General features: G+C 47.5%; 1 protein-coding gene across 4 annotated transcripts in view; it reads right to left on the bottom strand.

The window, feature by feature from the left end:
* LOC137347548 (retinoic acid receptor RXR-alpha-A) overlaps positions 1-19019 on the bottom strand; it is a 319476-nt gene that overhangs the window by 16671 nt on the left and 283786 nt on the right. For all 4 annotated transcript variants that reach the window (XM_068012022.1, XM_068012021.1, XM_068012019.1 and 1 more), the window contains exons 5-6: positions 4908-5077; positions 3101-3230 (exon numbers count right to left, since the gene is read on the bottom strand). In XM_068012022.1, coding sequence (XP_067868123.1) covers positions 3101-3230; positions 4908-5077 — 300 coding nt within the window. The remainder of the gene's footprint in view (positions 1-3100; positions 3231-4907; positions 5078-19019) is intronic.

The raw sequence follows: 19019 nt of genomic DNA, 5'->3' as shown, positions 1-19019 counted from the left end.
CAGGTCACAGTCACAATCCAGTACGACTGAGCGTGTAGGAAGGAGAGGCAGAATGACTGAATGGAGGGAGAGAAGATCCAGCGTGGACTGAGTGAGTGAACAAAGGAAGACAGTTCCTCCCTAAACCTCTCTGCCTGTCTCTCCTCCTTTAAAATGCACCTTAAAACCTACCTCTTTGACCACACTTTTTGGTTACCTGTCCTAATATCTCCTTATGTAGCTCGGTGTCAAATGCTGTCCAATAAAAATAACTTGCATTTATATAGCACCTTTAACGTAGTAATACATCCCAAGGCACTTCACTGGAGTGTTATCAAAGATCATCCCTTCAGATCCAGTGCTGAGTTCAGCTCATCTCTCACTCCAGATAGCGAGTGTGGAATATGGATAGTCACGTCTCAGACCAGTATAGAACAATGAGCTCTCGTTACTGTGACAATCGACGGTCAAAAGGCAGCGGGTAGGTTACTGAAACCCTTCCGCCTCTTTAGGATCCTTTTCCTCAGTCACCAATTTCTTTACTCCCGAATCATACATGACCCCCCTGACCCTTCCTGCAGCAATGTCCTCTGACCCCATGGGGTCCTCAGAGACCCTCTGCATTTCCTCTGAGTCCTACACTTATCGGAGAGAACTACACATAAATAATTGGCCTTTGCTTGGCTGAAAACCTTTTCCAAAACTGTCTTTCCAGCCAAGTGAAACAAAACAATGCAAAGGTTAGTCACAGCCTCTGACAATAGGTCAGCACTGCGGCTGATTTTTTTCTCATTTGTTCAGGGAATGTGAGTGTCGCTGGCCAGGCCAGTATTTATTGCCCATCCCGAATTGCCCTTGAGAAGGTGGTGGTGAGCTGCCTTCTTGAATTTGATTGAGTTTTTTGAGGAAGCGACGAAGATGATTGATGAAGGAAGGGCAGTGGATGTTATTTATATGGACTTCAGTAAAGCCTTTGACAAGGTCCCTCATGGCAGACTGGTACAAAAGGTAAAGTCACATGGGATCAGAGGTGAGCTGGCAAAATGGATACAGAACTGGCTCGGTCATAGAAGACAGAGGGTAGCAGTGGAAGGGTGCTTTTCTGAATGGAGGGATGTGACTACTGGTGTTCCGCAGGGATCAGTGCTGGGACCTTTGCTCTTTGCAGTATATATAAATGATCTGGAGGAAAATGTAGCTGGTCTGATTAGTAAGTTTGCGGACGACACAAAGGTTGGTGGAGTTGTGGATAGTGATGAGGTTTGTCAGAGGATACAGCAGGATATAGATCGGTTGGAGACTTGGGCGGAGAAATGGCAGATGGAGTTTAATCCAGATAAATGTGAGGTAATGCATTTTGGAAGATCTAATGCAGGTGGGAAGTATACAGTAAATGGCAGAACCCTTAGGAGTATTCACAGGCAGAGAGATCTGGGCGTACAGGTCCACAGGTCACTGAAAGTGGCAACGCAGGTGGATAAGGTAGTCAAGAAGGCAGACGGCATGCTTGCCTTCATCGGTTGGGGCATAGAGTATAAAAATGGGCAAGTCATGCTGCAGCTGTACAGAACTTTAGTTAGGCCACACTTAGAATATTGCGTGCAATTCTGGTCGCCACACTACCAGAAGGACGTGGAGGCTTTGGAGAGAGTAGAGAAGAGGTTTACCAGATTGTTGCCTGGTCTGGAGGGCATTCGCTATGAGGAGAGGTTGGATAAACTCGGATTGTTTTCACTGGAACGACAGAGGTGGAGGGGTGACATGATAGAGGTTTACAAAGTTATAAGCGGCATGGACAGAGTGGATAGTCAGAAGCTTTTTCCCAGGGTGGAAGAGTCAGTTACTAGGGGACATAGGTTTAAGGGGAGAGGGGCAAAGTTTAGAGGGGATGTGCGAGGCAAGTTCTTTACACACAGGGTGGTGAGTGCCTGGAACTTGTTGCCGGGGGAGGTGGTGGAAGCAGGTACCATAGAGACATTTAAGAGGCATCTTGACAAATACATGAATAGGATGGGAATAGAGGGATATGGACCCCGGAAGTGCAGAAGGTTTTAGTTTAGGCAGGCATCAAGATCGGCGCAGGCTTGGAGGGCTGATGGCCTGTTCCTGTGCTGTACTGTTCTTTGAACTGCAGTCCATGTGGTGTAGGTACACCCACTGTGCTGTTAGGGAGGGAGTTCCAGGATTTTGACCCAGCGACAGTGAAGGAACGGCGATTATAGTTCCAAGTCAGGATGGTCTGCGGCTTGGCGGGCAACTTGCAGGTGGTGGTGTTCCCATGCATCTGCTGCCCTTGTTCTTCTGGGTGGTAGAGGTCGTAGGTTTGGAAGGTGCTGTCGAAGGAGGCGTGGTGAGTTGCTGCAGTGCATCTTGTAAATGGTACACACTGACGGCACTGTGCATCAGTGCTGGAGGGAGTGAATGTTGAAGGTGGTGGGTGGGGTGCCGATCGAGTGGGCTGCTTTGTCCTGGATGGTGTCGAACTTCTTGAGTGTTGTTGGAGCTGCACCCATCCAGGCAAGTGGAGAGTATTCCATCACACTCCTGACTTGTGCCTTGCAGATGGTAGACAGGCTTTGGGAAGTCAGAAGGTGAGTTACTCACGGCAGAATTCCCAACCTGCTCTTGTAGCCACAGCATTTATGTGGCTGGTCCATTCAGTTTCTGGTCAATGGTAGCCCCCAGGATGTTGACAGTTGGGGATTAAGCAATGGAAATGATACATGGCCAAGAGAGTCACACTGAGAAGTCGACGGTCCCATGGTACAGCTTTGAGCTTTGGAGAGATCCATAACACAGCTGACACTGGACAGCACAGCATGGACTGGTGCACCCAATGGGGTTACGGGACAGGGACTAGTGCACCCAATGGGGTTATGGGGAGGAGCGAGTGCAGCCAACAGGGTTACAGGGCAGGGGTGAGTGCAGCCAATGGGGTTACGGGTCAGGGACCAGTGCAGTCAATAGGGTTACGGAGCAGGGGTGAGTACCCAAAGGGGTTACAGGGCAGGGACCAGTGCAGCCTATGGGGCAGGGGTGAGTGAAACCAATGGTGTTATGGGGCAGGGGTGAGTACCCATTGGGGTTACAGGGTGGGGCTAATGAAACAAATGTTGGTTACCTGCCCTTAAAAGGATAACCTGGTCGTCCAAAGGAAGCTCCGAGAAGTGTGGGATTCGCTTGGCCCACTCGACCAGAGTGAAGAGTTGCTTGTCTGCTGCTTGGCAAATGTTGGTGACTGGATCATTTGGCTGGCAAGGAAAGAGGAAAAGAAAGATTACAATAAGACACCTGCGCGATGGCAGGAAATCCTGCATCTGCAGGAGCCAACACTGCACAAAAACAAAAGCTTAGAACAAGAAAGAATCTTAATTTCTATCGCACTTTTCATGTTCTATATAGGAACACAGGAAAAGGAGGAGGCCAGTCAGCCCCTCCAGCCTGTTCCATCATTCCATCAGATCATGGCTGATCTATAGCTTAATTCCAATTCCCTGCCTTTGTTCCATAACCCTCAATACCCTTACCCGACAAAAATCTATCTCGCTCTCAAAATTTCCAACTGACTCCAAACATGAACAGCTTTTTGGGAGAGAGCGTTCCAGATTTCCACTCCCCTTTGTATGAAGAGGTGCTTCCTGACATTATCCCTGAACAGCGATGGCTCTAATTTGATGGCCCCTTGTTCTAGACTCCCCCAGAAGAGGCAAGAGTTTCTGTCTATCGACCCTATCGAATCCCTTTCTCATTTTGAACACCCTGATTAGATCATCCCCCAACCTTTGACCCTATGGTTAGCTCACTGTTGTAATGTAGACAAGGCCGGAGCCAACTTGCACACAGCAAGCTCCCATAAAGAAATGTGACTATGATCAGATCATTGGTGGTGATTGAGAGATGAGTATTGGCGACAGAGTTCCACCTTACTTCTTCCAAATAATGTCTGGAGATGTTTTACATCTCACCTGAAAAACAGCACCTGCTTGCACCGGAGGGTCAGTTCTGAGGGAGTGCTGCACTGTCGGAGGGTCAGTACTGAGGGAGCACCGCACTGTCGCAGGGGCAGTACTGAGGGAGTGCCGCACTGTCGGAGGGGCAGTACTGAGGGAGCACCGCACTGTCGCAGGGGCAGGACTGAGGGAGCACTGCACTGTCGCAGGGGCAGTACTGAGGGAGCGCCGCACTGTCGCAGGGGCAGTACTGAGGGAGCGTCGCACTGTCGCAGGGGCAGTACTGAGGGAGCGCCGCACTGTCGCAGGCGCAGTACTGAGGGAGCGCCACACTGTCGCAGGGGCAGTACTGATGGAGCGCCACACTGTCGCAGGGGCAGTACTGAGGGAGTGCCGCACTGTCGCAGGGGCTGTACTGAGGGAGCGCTGCACTGTCGCAGGGGCAGTACTGAGGGAGCGCCGCACTGTCGCAGGGGCAGTACTGAGGGAGCGTCGCACTGTCGTAGGGGCAGTACTGAGGGCGCGCTGCACTGTCGGAGGGGCAGTACTGAGGGAGAGCTGCACAATCGGAGGGGCAGTACTGAGGGAACGCTGCACTGTCGCAGGGGCAGTACTGAGGGAGTGCCGCACTGTCGCAGGGGCTGTACTGAGGGAGTGCCGCACTGTCGGAGGGGCAGTACTGAGGGAGCACCGCACTGTCGCAGGGGCAGGACTGAGGGAGCGCTGCACTGTCGCAGGGGCAGTACTGAGGGAGCGCTGCACTGTCGCAGGGGCAGTACTGAGGGAGCGTCGCACTGTCGTAGGGGCAGTACTGAGGGAGAGCTGCACAATCGGAGGGGCAGTACTGAGGGAACGCTGCACTGTCGGAGGGGCAGTACTGAGGGAGGGCTGCACTGTCGCAGGGGCAGTACTGAGGGAGGGCTGCACTGTCGGCACTGTGGGCACTGGAATCTATTGGCGTATAATGCGCGCACTCACCGAGCTGCTGGCCATGCCGAGGTTGGAGTCGATATAAGTCTCAGTCTTGGGCTCAACAGCCAGCTCAGCCTCCACTATCTTCTCTACTGGCATGTCCTCATTGGCACTGCTTGTCGACTCCACCTCATTCTCATTCCTGTCCTTACCTCGCTGTCTCTCCTCTTGTACAGCTGCAAGCGAGAAAGGGGATAACTGTTGAGGGCCCAGCTCAACATCACTCAAGAAAACTCTTCTCAACTGTGAATACATCTCATGTAGCAACCATATTTCAGGAACACCATCCTCGGTCACCTGCCCTGTGCCCCAAGCTGCTGCTGAGTTTATCTTAAAGCATTTTTTATTTTACTTTTTTTTGTCCCGTTCTCCCCCTTGAAGGTGGTGCCTTGTGCTGCAGTGTGTGTTCTACAGTTGTTAGGTACTCTCTGGACAGCATATTGAACTGCAGAGGCATCATGGACCATCCCAATCGTGTTTTCAGCCCACGTCCATTAACGTGACTCACTGGACAGTGATCAGGAGGGGGAACCCAGGCCAATTCTCGCCTCACTGAACCAGGGGAATTTACGCCAGCTGTAGTACCCCTCCCGCTGGCCCTGCTCAGAACTTAGCCCAGATCAGGGAGCCCACCCGGTGCTCGGCAAAAAGGAGCAGCAACTGTACCCTCTATTATCACGAAAATGCAATATTACAATGCAGATCTCTCCACAAAACAGCCAGCCACACAAATTAAACTACTCAATTTTCAAAGGTTGCAGGAACAGAGAGACCTGAGAATTCACAGATACAAATCTCAGAGCTTGATAAAGCTGTTCATAAAAAGCATACAGGATCCTTGGCTCCATAGATAGAGACAGAGTTCAAAAGTAAGGAAGTTATATTAAACCCTTCAGAAATGACTGGTTAGGCCCTAGCTAGGGTAGTGTGGCCAATTCTGGGCACCACACTTTAGGAAGGATGTCAAGGCCTTGTACAGAATGCGCAGGAGATGTCCTAGAATGGTTCCAGGGATTGTTCTCCTTAGAGCAGAGAAGGTTATGGAAAGATTTAATGAAGGTCTCCAAAATCATGGAGGGATTTTGGTGGAGTAAATAAGGAGGGTCAGTAACCAGAGGACAGATTTAAAATAGTTGGCAAAAGAACCAGAGGGGGAGATGAGACCAAAACTGTACACAGTACTCCAGGTGTGGTATCAAAACTGTACACAGTACTCCGGGTCTGGCATCACCAATGCCCTGTATAATTATAGTACGACTTCTTTACTCTTATACTTCAATCCCTTTGTAACAAAGCTAACATACCCCTTTTGCCTTCCTAATTGCTTGCTGTACCTGCATGTTAACTTTCTGTGATTTCATGTATAAGGACACCCAGGTCCTTCTGAATACTAACATTTCCGAGTCTCTCACCATCCAAAAATTATTATTTTTGTATTTTTCCTGCCAAAGTGGATAATTTCACACTTGGTCACATTGTATTCCATCTGCCAGGTTCTTGCCCACTCACCCAACCTGTCTGTCTCCCTCTGCAGCCTCTTTGCATCCTCCTCACTACTTACTTTCACACTTAATTTGGAATTGTCAACAAACTTAAAGATTGCTGAAAATAGAGACATGTTGTCGAAGTTTTTCGTCTTGCACTCATCAAGGCAATCGCAAGAATAACCAATGTAAGGGAAAACAACAACAACTTCCACCGCATGAGAAGAGAGTGCTGATTGGTTGACAAGTGAACACTGATTGGTAGAGGCGTTGCCATGGAGAATGAACCAGTTTATGGTGACTGACAGTTAACTGCCAAGTTTTATTTAAAATTTAAACCAGGCAGCTTGACTCTGATTGGTCAAGGCACTGCACTGAGGAATGTACCACCGAATGGCCGTCATTTATTTTGTTCAGCTGAAACAGGTGCAATGTGTGTACATGTTCTTTCTGTTTGCAAAGAACAGGGCCCTGTGTGTTAATATATGTAGCTTCCAGGATGCGCAAATGCATCACACTGCGAGCCCTACTGACAATCTTAAATTGGTCGTCAGCGTAATTCTTAGCACACTGTTGTCCAATCCCAGAATCACATCTAATGTTGGACACTGTTTTGAGCTTTGCAAGCACAGGCCGGTTGGGTACGGCCTGTACCTTGCCTGTTGGGAACAGCAGAAGGGACATGTTGTTTGATGTTCTGCCTATCACACAGATGAGTAATGTGATGTATGAAGTTCAATGCCAGTGTGATGCTAGGTATATAGGCCGTACGTCCCAAAGATCCCTCTGCACCTCAGAATGCTGCAGTTGTTCAGGACAGACGACAACCTCTTCAATCTGCAAATGCTCAAGGCTCACACAAAGATCAAAGAACAGCTACTAAGTGAACTCTTGTTTGCTGACAAGCACACACTCTGGAGGATATCCAGATGCTTGTTGACCACCGTACCCAAGCCTCAGAACACTTCGGCCTTATAAGTCTGAAAAAGACAGAGATCTTGTACCAACCTGCCGCTGGCTACAAACTCCAAGACACCATAATCACAAACACCAATTTACCCCCTCAACTCAGTTCAGCAGGTCTGCTATATTGGGAGTATCCTCTCCAACACCACCACGTTGGATGATGAAATTGCCCATCAACTGGCAAAAATAAGTTCAGCATTCAACAGGCTCACCCACAGGCTTTGGAGAGAGCATGGAGTCTGTCTCAAAACAAAGATCAAGTTTACCAGGCAGTGGTTCTCACATCAATTCTCTATGAACGTGAAGCATTGACAACCTACCGGCATCATATAAAGCAACTAGATGCATTGCACCTTTGCTGCTAAAGATCCATCTGCAACATCAAGTGGCAGGACAAAATCCCTAATACTGAAGTTCCGGCAAGGTGGCATATAACTGGTATCAAGAGCATGCTCATCAGAGCTCAGCTTTGCTAGGTTGGCCATGTGATTCACATGGAGCATTCCTGCATACCAAAAGTGGTATTCTACAGTCAGCTGAGCACGGAAACCCGCACGATAGGACGTCCCAAACTTAGATACAAAGACATTCTGAAAGCCAATCTCAGAGCCTGTAAATAGGACCCCACTACATGGGAAAAAAGCAACCATGGACAGGTCCAAATGGAGTCGTCTCTGTCATCCAGCAATCTCAACATTTGTGCAGAAGAGAGTCAGGTTCCTACAGGACAATGGAACATGCCACAAAGTCAGTCCCTTCACCTAGCCCTCCAACAGTGACTTCATATGTCATATTTGCAATCAAGATTTGCTTTAACATCACATATGAGATGACACCAAACTAGATGGTGAACAACGAGTCGCCTTGCTGAACACACATCCGTCGAAGCGACGGGAGAATCCATCATCAATAATAGATTCTATCATTTTGCCTATTACTGATATTAGGCCAACTGGCCTATAGTTCCCCATTTTCTCTCTTCCTCCTTTCTTAAATAGCGGTGTTATGTTTGCTACCTTCCAATTCTTGGGAACTGTTCTAGGATCTAAGGAATTCTCGAAGATCAAAACCAATGCATCTCCTATCTCTGCAGCCACCTCTTTCAAAACCCTAGGATACAGGACATCAGCTCCAGCGAATTTATTGCCACTTAGTCCCATTAATGTCTCCAGAAATATTTATTTACTGATACTGATTCCTTTAAGCTCCTCATTCTCACTAGACCCTTGGTTCCCCATTATTTCCCAAACTTTTTTGGCCCCTCTACCGTGAAGACAGATAGAGAGTATGTGTTTAATGTCTCTGCCATTTCCTTCTTCTTCATTACAACTTCACCCGTCTTTGCCTCTAACAGGTCCACATTTACTTTCACAAATCTCTTCCGATTTACACAAGTACAGAAACATTTACAATCTTTTTGTGTCTCTTGCTAGTCTACTCTCATTTTCATTTTTCTTTCCTTATCAATTTCCTGGTCCTCTTTTGCTAAATTCTAAAATCCTCTCAAACGCCAAGATTACTACTCTTTGTGGCTCTTCCATTGATCTATTACTATCCTTTAATGCCTCTTGTTAGCCACAGTTGGACTAATTTTACTGTGAGGTTTTTGTACCTCAAAGGAATGTACAGTACTGTATCCCAGTGCTATACAGTAACAGACCTGTACCCATCAGTACCGTTCCCCAGTGCTATACAGTAACAGACCTGTACCCATCAGTACCATATCCCAGTGCTATACAGTAACAGACCTGTACCCATCAGTACCATATCCCAGTGCTATACAGTAACAGACCTGTACGCATCAGTACCGTATCCCAGTGCTATACAGTAACAGACCTGTACCCATCAGTACCATATCCCAGTGCTATACAGTAACAGACCTGTACGCATCAGTACCGTATCCCAGTGCTATACAGTAACAGACCTGTACGCATCAGTACCGTATCCCAGTGCTATACAGTAACAGACCTGTACCCATCAGTACCATATCCCAGTGCTCTACAGTAACAGACCTGTACCCATCAGTACCATATCCCAGTGCTCTACAGTAACAGACCTGTACCCATCAGTACCATATCCCAGTGCTCTACAGTAACAGACCTGTACCCATCAGTACCATATCCCAGTGCTCTACAGTAACAGACCTGTACCCATCAGTACCATATCCCAGTGCTCTACAGTAACAGACCTGTACCCATCAGTACCATATCCCAGTGCTATACAGTAACAGACCTGTACCCATCAGTACCATATCCCAGTGCTATACAGTAACAGACCTGTACGCATCAGTACCGTATCCCAGTGCTATACAGTAACAGACCTGTACGCATCAGTACTGTATCCTAGTGCTATACAGTAACAGACCTGTACGCATCAGTACCATATCCCAGTGCTATACAGTAACAGACCTGTACGCATCAGTACCATATCCCAGTGCTCTACAGTAACAGACCTGTACGCATCAGTACCATATCCCAGTGCTATACAGTAACAGACCTGTACCCATCAGTACCATATCCCAGTGCTCTACAGTAACAGACCTGTACCCATCAGGACCTTATCCCAGTGTTATACAGTAACAGACCTGTACCCATCAGTACCATATCCCAGTGTTATACAGTAACAGACCTGTACCCATCAGGACCTTATCCCAGTGTTATACAGTAACAGACCTGTACCCATCAGTACTGTATCCCAGTGCTATACAGTAACAGACCTGTACGCATCAGTACTGTATCCTAGTGCTATACAGTAACAGACCTGTACGCATCAGTACTGTATCCCAGTGCTATACAGTAACAGACCTGTACCCATCAGTACCGTATCCCAGTGCTATACAGTAACAGACCTGTACGCATCAGTACTGTATCCTAGTGCTATACAGTAACAGACCTGTACGCATCAGTACCATATCCCAGTGCTATACAGTAACAGACCTGTACCTATCAGTACCATATCCCAGTGCTCTACAGTAACAGACCTGTACCTATCAGTACTGTATCCCAGTGCTATACAGTAACAGACCTGTACCTATCAGTACCATATCCCAGTGCTCTACAGTAACAGACCTGTACCTATCAGTACCATATCCCAGTGCTCTACAGTAACAGACCTGTACCTATCAGTACCATATCCCAGTGCTCTACAGTAACAGACCTGTACCCATCAGTACCATATCCCAGTGCTATACAGTAACAGACCTGTACGCATCAGTACCATATCCCAGTGCTATACAGTAACAGACCTGTACCCATCAGTACCATATCCCAGTGCTATACAGTAACAGACCTGTACCCATCAGTACCATATCCCAGTGCTATACAGTAACAGACCTGTACCCATCAGTACCATATCCCAGTGTTATACAGTAACAGACCTGTACCCATCAGTACCATATCCCAGTGCTATACAGTAACAGACCTGTACCCATCAGGACCTTATCCCAGTGTTATACAGTAACAGACCTGTACCCATCAGTACCATATCCCAGTGCTATACAGTAACAGACCTGTACCCATCAGGACCTTATCCCAGTGTTATACAGTAACAGACCTGTACCCATCAGTACCATATCCCAGTGCTATACAGTAACAGACCTGTACCCATCAGTACCATATCCCAGTGCTATACAGTAACAGACCTGTACCCATCAGGACCGTACCCCAGTGTTATACAGTAACAGACCTGTACCCATCAGTACTGTACCCCAGTGTTATACAGTAACAGACCTGTACCCATCAGTACTGTACCCCAGTGTTATACAGTAACAGACCTGTACCCATCAGTACTGTACCCCAGTGTTATACAGTGACAGACCTGTACCCATCAGTACTGTACCCCAGTGTTATACAGTAACAGACCTGTACCCATCAGTACTGTATCCTAGTGCTATACAGTAACAGACCTGTACCTATCAGTACCATATCCCAGTGCTCTACAGTAACAGACCTGTACCTATCAGTACTGTATCCCAGTGCTATACAGTAACAGACCTGTACCTATCAGTACCATATCCCAGTGCTCTACAGTAACAGACCTGTACCTATCAGTACCATATCCCAGTGCTCTACAGTAACAGACCTGTACCTATCAGTACCATATCCCAGTGCTCTACAGTAACAGACCTGTACCCATCAGTACCATATCCCAGTGCTATACAGTAACAGACCTGTACGCATCAGTACCATATCCCAGTGCTATACAGTAACAGACCTGTACCCATCAGTACCATATCCCAGTGCTATACAGTAACAGACCTGTACCCATCAGTACCATATCCCAGTGCTATACAGTAACAGACCTGTACCCATCAGTACCATATCCCAGTGTTATACAGTAACAGACCTGTACCCATCAGTACCATATCCCAGTGCTATACAGTAACAGACCTGTACCCATCAGGACCTTATCCCAGTGTTATACAGTAACAGACCTGTACCCATCAGTACCATATCCCAGTGCTATACAGTAACAGACCTGTACCCATCAGGACCTTATCCCAGTGTTATACAGTAACAGACCTGTACCCATCAGTACCATATCCCAGTGCTATACAGTAACAGACCTGTACCCATCAGTACCATATCCCAGTGCTATACAGTAACAGACCTGTACCCATCAGGACCGTACCCCAGTGTTATACAGTAACAGACCTGTACCCATCAGTACTGTACCCCAGTGTTATACAGTAACAGACCTGTACCCATCAGTACTGTACCCCAGTGTTATACAGTAACAGACCTGTACCCATCAGTACTGTACCCCAGTGTTATACAGTGACAGACCTGTACCCATCAGTACTGTACCCCAGTGTTATACAGTAACAGACCTGTACCCATCAGTACTGTACCCCAGTGTTATACAGTGACAGACCTGTACCCTCCCCACCCCCCCCAGCACTATACGCCAACGTTATACAGTGAAAAATGCTTTCTCTGACAGAGCTCAAATTTAAAACGACAAAATCGAGTTCGGGGGATAAGATGACAATGTTCATCTCTCACCATTGCATTGTACTGAACTCTCCTGCCTTGTCATGACTCCAAGTACACTAATATTAAACAAAAATCATTAATGTGTTACTGAGGGTCACATAGGGGTCAGAAACAAAGTCTGTACTAGTTTCTAGGAAATATGCAAAATGCATTTCCCGCACTGCACCCAGCAGGCATTGGGTTGTGGAAACTCATAACAATAATGTGTCTAAACTGTGTGTAGATAGGCTTCTCCTGTATGTGTAACAGCAGGTTCCTTTAACAGGAAATTCACACAACCAGTGTGGCCATTAGTAGGTCACTCTGAACAGCAGTAAGCTCTCATCGCACTGTATTTTCAACCCTTCGTGCACTGTAGGTGAGGCAGTACTGAAGGAGCACCGCACTGTTGGAGGGTCAGTACTGAGGGTGCGCTGCACTGGCGGAGGTGCAGTACTGAGGGAGCACTGCACTGGTGGAGGGGTAATACTGAGGGAACACCACACTGTCAGTGGGTAAGTACTGAGGGAGTGCTGCACTGGAGGATGGGCAGTATTGAGCACTGCACTGGTGGAGGGGCAGTACTGTGGGAGTGCTGCACTGTTGGAGGGGCAGTACTGTGGGAGTGCTGCACTGTTGGAGGGGCAGTACTGAGGAAGCACCGCACTGTCAGTGGGTAATTACTGAGTGAGCGCTGCACGGGCGGAGGGGCAGTACTAAGGGGATGCTGCACTGGCGCAGGGGAAGTACCAAGGGAGTGCTGCACTGTCAGAGGTGCCGTCTTTCAGATGAAATGTTAAACCCGTCTGCCCTCTCAGGTGGATGTAAAAAATCCCATGTCCATTACTGGAAGAGCAGGGGAGTTCTCCCTGGTGTCCGAGCCAATATTTATCCCTCAGTCAATATCAATAGAATAGATGATTTTGTTTTTAATCACTTTTCTGTTTGTGGGATATTGTCATGTGCAAATTGACTGCTAATTTCCTACATTACAAATGTAAGCACACTTCAAAAGTATTTCAGTGGTTTGAAATGTCTTGGGGCAGCCTGAGGTTGTGATAGGCACTATATAAATCTAAATCCTTTCCTTTCGACAGTGGCTCCGACATGTGCGTAAGAAAAGTGAGAGAGAACTAGACAGGCACCAGCCCTGTCCATACCAAACAGCAGTTGACACTCATTGGGCTGAGTTTTGTGGTGCCAGCGGGGCTCCCGGTGCGGGGACAGAACAGTGGGGACCCGCGTCACCCAATTCGAAAACCCCCCGGCGCGATTCTACGGTGACCGGGCAATTAACAGATCCCGTCTCCAAGTAGTATTGGTAGCGCCACCAGGAGCAGTAGCCACTGCCCATACTGCAGAGGCCTTGGGCCCAGGGAGAGCACAGGAGACCCAGACCCCAGGTAAATGAGCCATGGTTGTCAGGGCCAGTCTGGCAGATCCCAGCAGTGATGGTGGGGGGTGGGGGTGTGGGAGGGTGGACTTTGAGAATGGGGGAGGGGGCGGGTTCATCAAGGTGAGTTGTTTGCTGATGGGAGCCCTCCAAGGACCACAGATTGCCTATGGAGGAAGACCCCTCCCCCCACAAGCCCACAGGGAGGTCACCAGCTTAGATTGGGGGGTGGCGGGGGTGGGGAAGTGGGAAAGAGACCTTAAGTGGCTGTTAATAGGCCTCTTAAGGGTCTCAACTGGCCTCTGGGGGGTGGGGGGGGGGGGGGGGGTCAGCTGTCTTCGGCCTATCCTGCCCGACTAAAGTGCGGTGCAACGGGAAGGCAATGGGCCTTCCAATTCCACCTCCCGTCGCAATTCTATGGACATCCCTCCCCCCTCCGTCCACCCGCACCCCTGGCTCCTAGCCCATCTCCGGGGAGCCCACAGAATTCATCCCATTGTGTGGGTGAGATACCATCGAGCCGCTGAAGACTGTGGGACCATAGCTCACTGAAGGACAGTGTCTCCAAGAGAGAGCCTGGTCAAAGAGGAAGATTTTAAGAACAAAGAACAGTACAGCACAGGAACAGGCCATTCGGCCCTCCAAGCCTGTGCCGATCTTGATGCCTGTCTAAAGTAAAACCTTCTGCGCTTCCGGGGTCCGTATCCCTCTATTCCCATCCTAATCATGTATTTGTCTTAAACGTCGCTATCGTACCTGCTTCCACCACCTCCCCCGGCAACAAGTTCCCGGCACTCACCACCCTCTGTGTAAAGAACTTGCCTCGCACATCCCCTCTAAACTTTGCCCCTCACACCTTAAACCTATGTCCCCTAGTAACTGACTCTTCCACCCTGGGAAAAAGCTTCTGACTATCCACTCTGTCCATGCCGCTCATAACTTAGTAAACCTCTATCAGGTCACCCCTCCACCTCCGTCGTTCCAGTGAAAACAATCCGAGTTTATCCAACCTCTCCTCATAGCTAATACCCTCCAGACCAGGCACCATCCTGGTAAACCTCTTCTGTACCCTCTCCAAAGCCTCCACATCCTTCTGGTAGTGTGGTGACCAGAATTGTACGCAATATTCTAAGTGTGACCTAACTAAGGTTCTGTACAGCAGCAGCATGACTTGCCAATTTCTATACTCAATGCCTCGACCGATGAAGGCAAGCATGCCATATGCCTACTTGACTACCTTATTCACCTGCGTTGCCACTTTCAGTGATCTGTGGACCTGTATGCCCAGTTCTCTCTGCCTGTCATTACTCCTAAGGGTTCTGCCATTTACTGTGTACTTCCCACCTGCATTAGACCTTCCAAAATGCATTACCTCACATTTATCCGGATTAAACTCCATCTGCCATTTCTCTGCCCAAGTCTCCAACTGATCTATATCCTGCTGTATCCTCTGACAATCCTCAACACTATCCACAACTCCACCAACCTTTGTGTCGTCTGCAAACTTACTAATCAGACCAGCTACATTTTCCTCCAAATCATTTATATATACTACAAAGAGCAAAGGTCCCAGCACTGATCCCTGCAGAACACCACTAGTCACATCCCTCCATTCAGAAAAGCACCCTTCCACTGCTACCCTCTGTCTTCTATGACAGAGCCAGTTCTGTATCCATCTTGCCAGCTCCCCTCTGATCCCGTGTGACTTCACCTTTTGTACCAGTCTGCCATGAGAGACCTTATCAAAGGCCTTACTGAAGTCCATATAGATAACATCCACTGCCCTTCATCAATCATCTTCGTCACTTCCTCAAAAAACTCAATCAAATTAGTGAGACACGACCTCCCCTTCACAAAACCATGCTGCCTCTCGCTAATAAGTCCACTTTGTTTTCAAATGTGAGTATGGAATTTAAGCTGCATCTTAAAGGAAGGGGGAGGCAGAGAGGTTTAGTGAGGTAATTTTAGAGCTTTGGGCCCATGACAGCTGAAGGCATGGTGCCAATGGTGGAGCAATTAAAATCGGAGATGATCAAGAGACCAGAATTAGAAGAGTGCAGAGATCTCGGTGGGTTGTACAGTTGAAGATGATTACAGAATAGGGAGGGGCCGGCCATGGAGAGATGTGAACACAAGGATGAGAATGTTAACTTCGGAAGGGAAAGTTGAAAATGAGAAATGTGCAGGGATATGGGGAAAGAGCAGGGGAGTGGGACTAATTGGACAGCTCTTTCAAAAAGCCGGCAAAGGCACAATGGGCCAAAATGTTTCTTTACTCATTCTCGGGATGTGAGCGTCGCTGGCAATGCCAGCATTTATTGCCCATCCCTAAATGCCCTTGAGCAGGTGGTGGTGTGCCACCTGCAACTGAGTGGCTTACTTGACCATTTCAGAGGACAGTTAAAAAAGAGTCAACCATATTGCTGTGGATCTGCAGTCACATGAAGGCCAGACTGGGTAAGGACGGCAGATTTCCTTACCCAGAAGGACGTGACTGAACCAGATGGGTTTTTATGACAATCCGGGAGTTACATGATCATTATTATTGAGACTAGCACTTTATTCCAGATTTATTAATTAATTGAATTTAATTTCCCCAGCTTACGTGATGGGATTTGAACTCATGTCTCCAGAGGATTAGTCCAGGCCTCTGGATTACAAGTCCAGTAACATTTGCACTATGCTACCAGCCTTCTTCTGTGCTGTAAGTTATTATGATTTATGACTGCCTACCTCAAACTTCTCTCATGTCAGAAAACCATAGGGAGAGTTAATAAGGTTTTTAGGATTATAGGATTGGCTAAATTGGAAAAGTTGGTGGTGTTGTAAATAGTGAGGAGGAAAGCCTTAGATTACAGGACGATATAGATGGGCTGGTAAGATGGGCGGAGCAGTGGCAAATGGAATTTAATCCTGAGAAGTGTGAGGTGATGCATTTTGGGAGAACTAACAAGGCAAGGGAATATACAATGGATGGTAGGACCCTAGGAAGTACAGAGGGTCAGAGGGACCTTGATGTACTTGTCCATAGATCACTGAAGGCAGCAGCACAGGTAGATAAGGTGGTTAGGAAGACATATGGGATACTTGCCGTTATCAGCCGAGGCATAGATTATAAGAGCAGGGAGGTTATGATGGAGCTGTATAAAATGCTAGTTCGGCCACAGCTGGAGTACTGTGTACAGTTCTGGTCACCACACTATAGGAAGGATGCGATTGCACTGGAGAGGGTGCAGAGGAGATTCACCAGGATGTTGCCTGGGCTGGAGCATTTCAGCTATGAAGAGAGACTGAAAAGGCTAGGGTTGTTTTCCTTAGAGCAGAGAAGGCTGAGGGGGGGACATGATTGAGGTATACAAAATTATGAGGGGCATTGATAGGTTAGATAGGAAGAAATAACCAGGGGTCATAGATTTAAGGTAAGGGACAGGCGGTTTTTAGAGGGGACTTGAGGAAAACTTTTTCACCCAGAGGGTGGTTGGAATCTGGAACGCACTGAGGTGGTAGAGGCAGGAACCCTCACAACATTTAAGAAGTTTTTAGATGAGCACTTGAAACGCCATAGCATACAAGACTACGGGCCAAGTGCTGGAAAATGGAATTAGAATAGTTAGGTGCTTGATGGTCGGCACAGACACGATGGGCCGAAGGGCCTGTTTCTGTGCTGTATAACTCTATGATTCTATGATGCATTGTCCCCATGGTAAACAGAATTCAAGACAGATTCAGGATCAAGAAACTGGATTAATCTGTAATACAGGAAGAATTTATTTGGCAAGACAGAGATTAACATATACCACAAACTGCCAGCAACAGGTGGGTCAACGGGAAAGTTCAGTGGGGTTTCAATAAGGAAACAGACAAGTTCCTGCATCTGAAAAGATCCCTGGTTATAAATAGTATATAACGGAATGGAAGCCCAGTATGCTCTCTCTCTAATGCCCATCCCCAACCCCCCACCACCACATCCAGCAGCCCTGACTGAAACTAATGTTACTGGATCTTCACAATTGAGTCTCTTAAATTGCCAGGTGCCCTGAATAAATTCCTTGGAAAGACTCATAATAATAGTTAATTGATGCAAACAAAATCCGATTGGCTTCATTTAAATGTAAACATTTTTTCATTCTTGTATATTGTTTGCTATTCAATCGACAGGTCCTCCTGCCTTGTAAAACATCCAAGGCTTTCAGCACAATTTAAAGTGAACAACAACGTATGTTTACATAGTCCCTTTAATGTAATAAAACATCCCAAGGTACTTCACAGGAGCTGAAATCAAATAAAAGATTGACAGTGAGACACATAAGGAGATATTAGGTTAGATGACCAAAAGCTTGGTCAAAGAGGCAGGTTTTAAGGAGCTTCTCAAAGGAGGAAAGTGAGATAGAGTGGTTTAGGGAGGGAATTCCAGAGTTTAGGGCCCAGGCAGATGAAGGCATGGCCGCCAATGGTGGGGCGATTAAAATCGGGGATATGCAAGTGGTCAGAATTAGAAGAGGACAGAGATCTCGGAGGGTTCAGGAGCGAGAGGAGATTACAGAGATAGGGACGGGCGAGACCATGGAGGGATTGGACAACAAGGATGAGAATTTTAAATAAAAGTGCTGTTTAATTGGGAGCCAAAGTCCGGCAATGAGCACAGGGGTTATGGGTGAATGGGGCTAGGTGCAAGATAGAATACAGGGAACAAAGTTTTGGATGAGTAAAGATTATGGAAGAAGGAAGGCCAGCCAGGAGTGTGTTGGAATAGTTGAGTCTGGACATGACAAATTTAACAGATTGACAAGAATACAAAATGACGTTTTACACTCTGCTCTCCTCCCCCATCAATATGAATACTCTCCTCCCCCCTTCATTAGTAATACTCTCCTTAGCAATACTCTCCTCCCCCATCAATAGTAATACTCTCCTCCCCCATCATTAGTAATACTCTCCTCCCCCCATCAACAGTAATACTCTCCTCCCCCATCAATAGTAATACTCTCCTTAGCAATACTCTCCTCCCCCATCAATAGTAATACTCTCCTCCCCCATCATTAGTAATACTCTCCTCCCCCATCATTAGTAATACTCTCCTCCCCCCATCAACAGTAATACTCTCCTTCCCCCATCAATAGTAATACTCTCTTTCCCCCATCAATAGTAATACTCTCCTCCCCCGATCAATAGTAATACTCTCCTCCCCCCATCATTAGTAATACTCTCCTCCCCCCATCAACAGTAATACTCTCCTTCCCCCATCAATAGTAATACTCTCTTTCCCCCATCATTAGTAATACTCTCCTCCCCCGATCAATAG

The sequence above is a fragment of the Heterodontus francisci genome, chromosome 32, assembly GCF_036365525.1.
Source record: "Heterodontus francisci isolate sHetFra1 chromosome 32, sHetFra1.hap1, whole genome shotgun sequence".
In the NCBI taxonomy this organism is placed as follows: Eukaryota; Metazoa; Chordata; class Chondrichthyes; order Heterodontiformes; family Heterodontidae; genus Heterodontus; species Heterodontus francisci.
The sequence above is the reverse complement of the archived record's forward strand: the minus strand, read 5'-3'. Positions and strand labels throughout refer to the sequence as shown.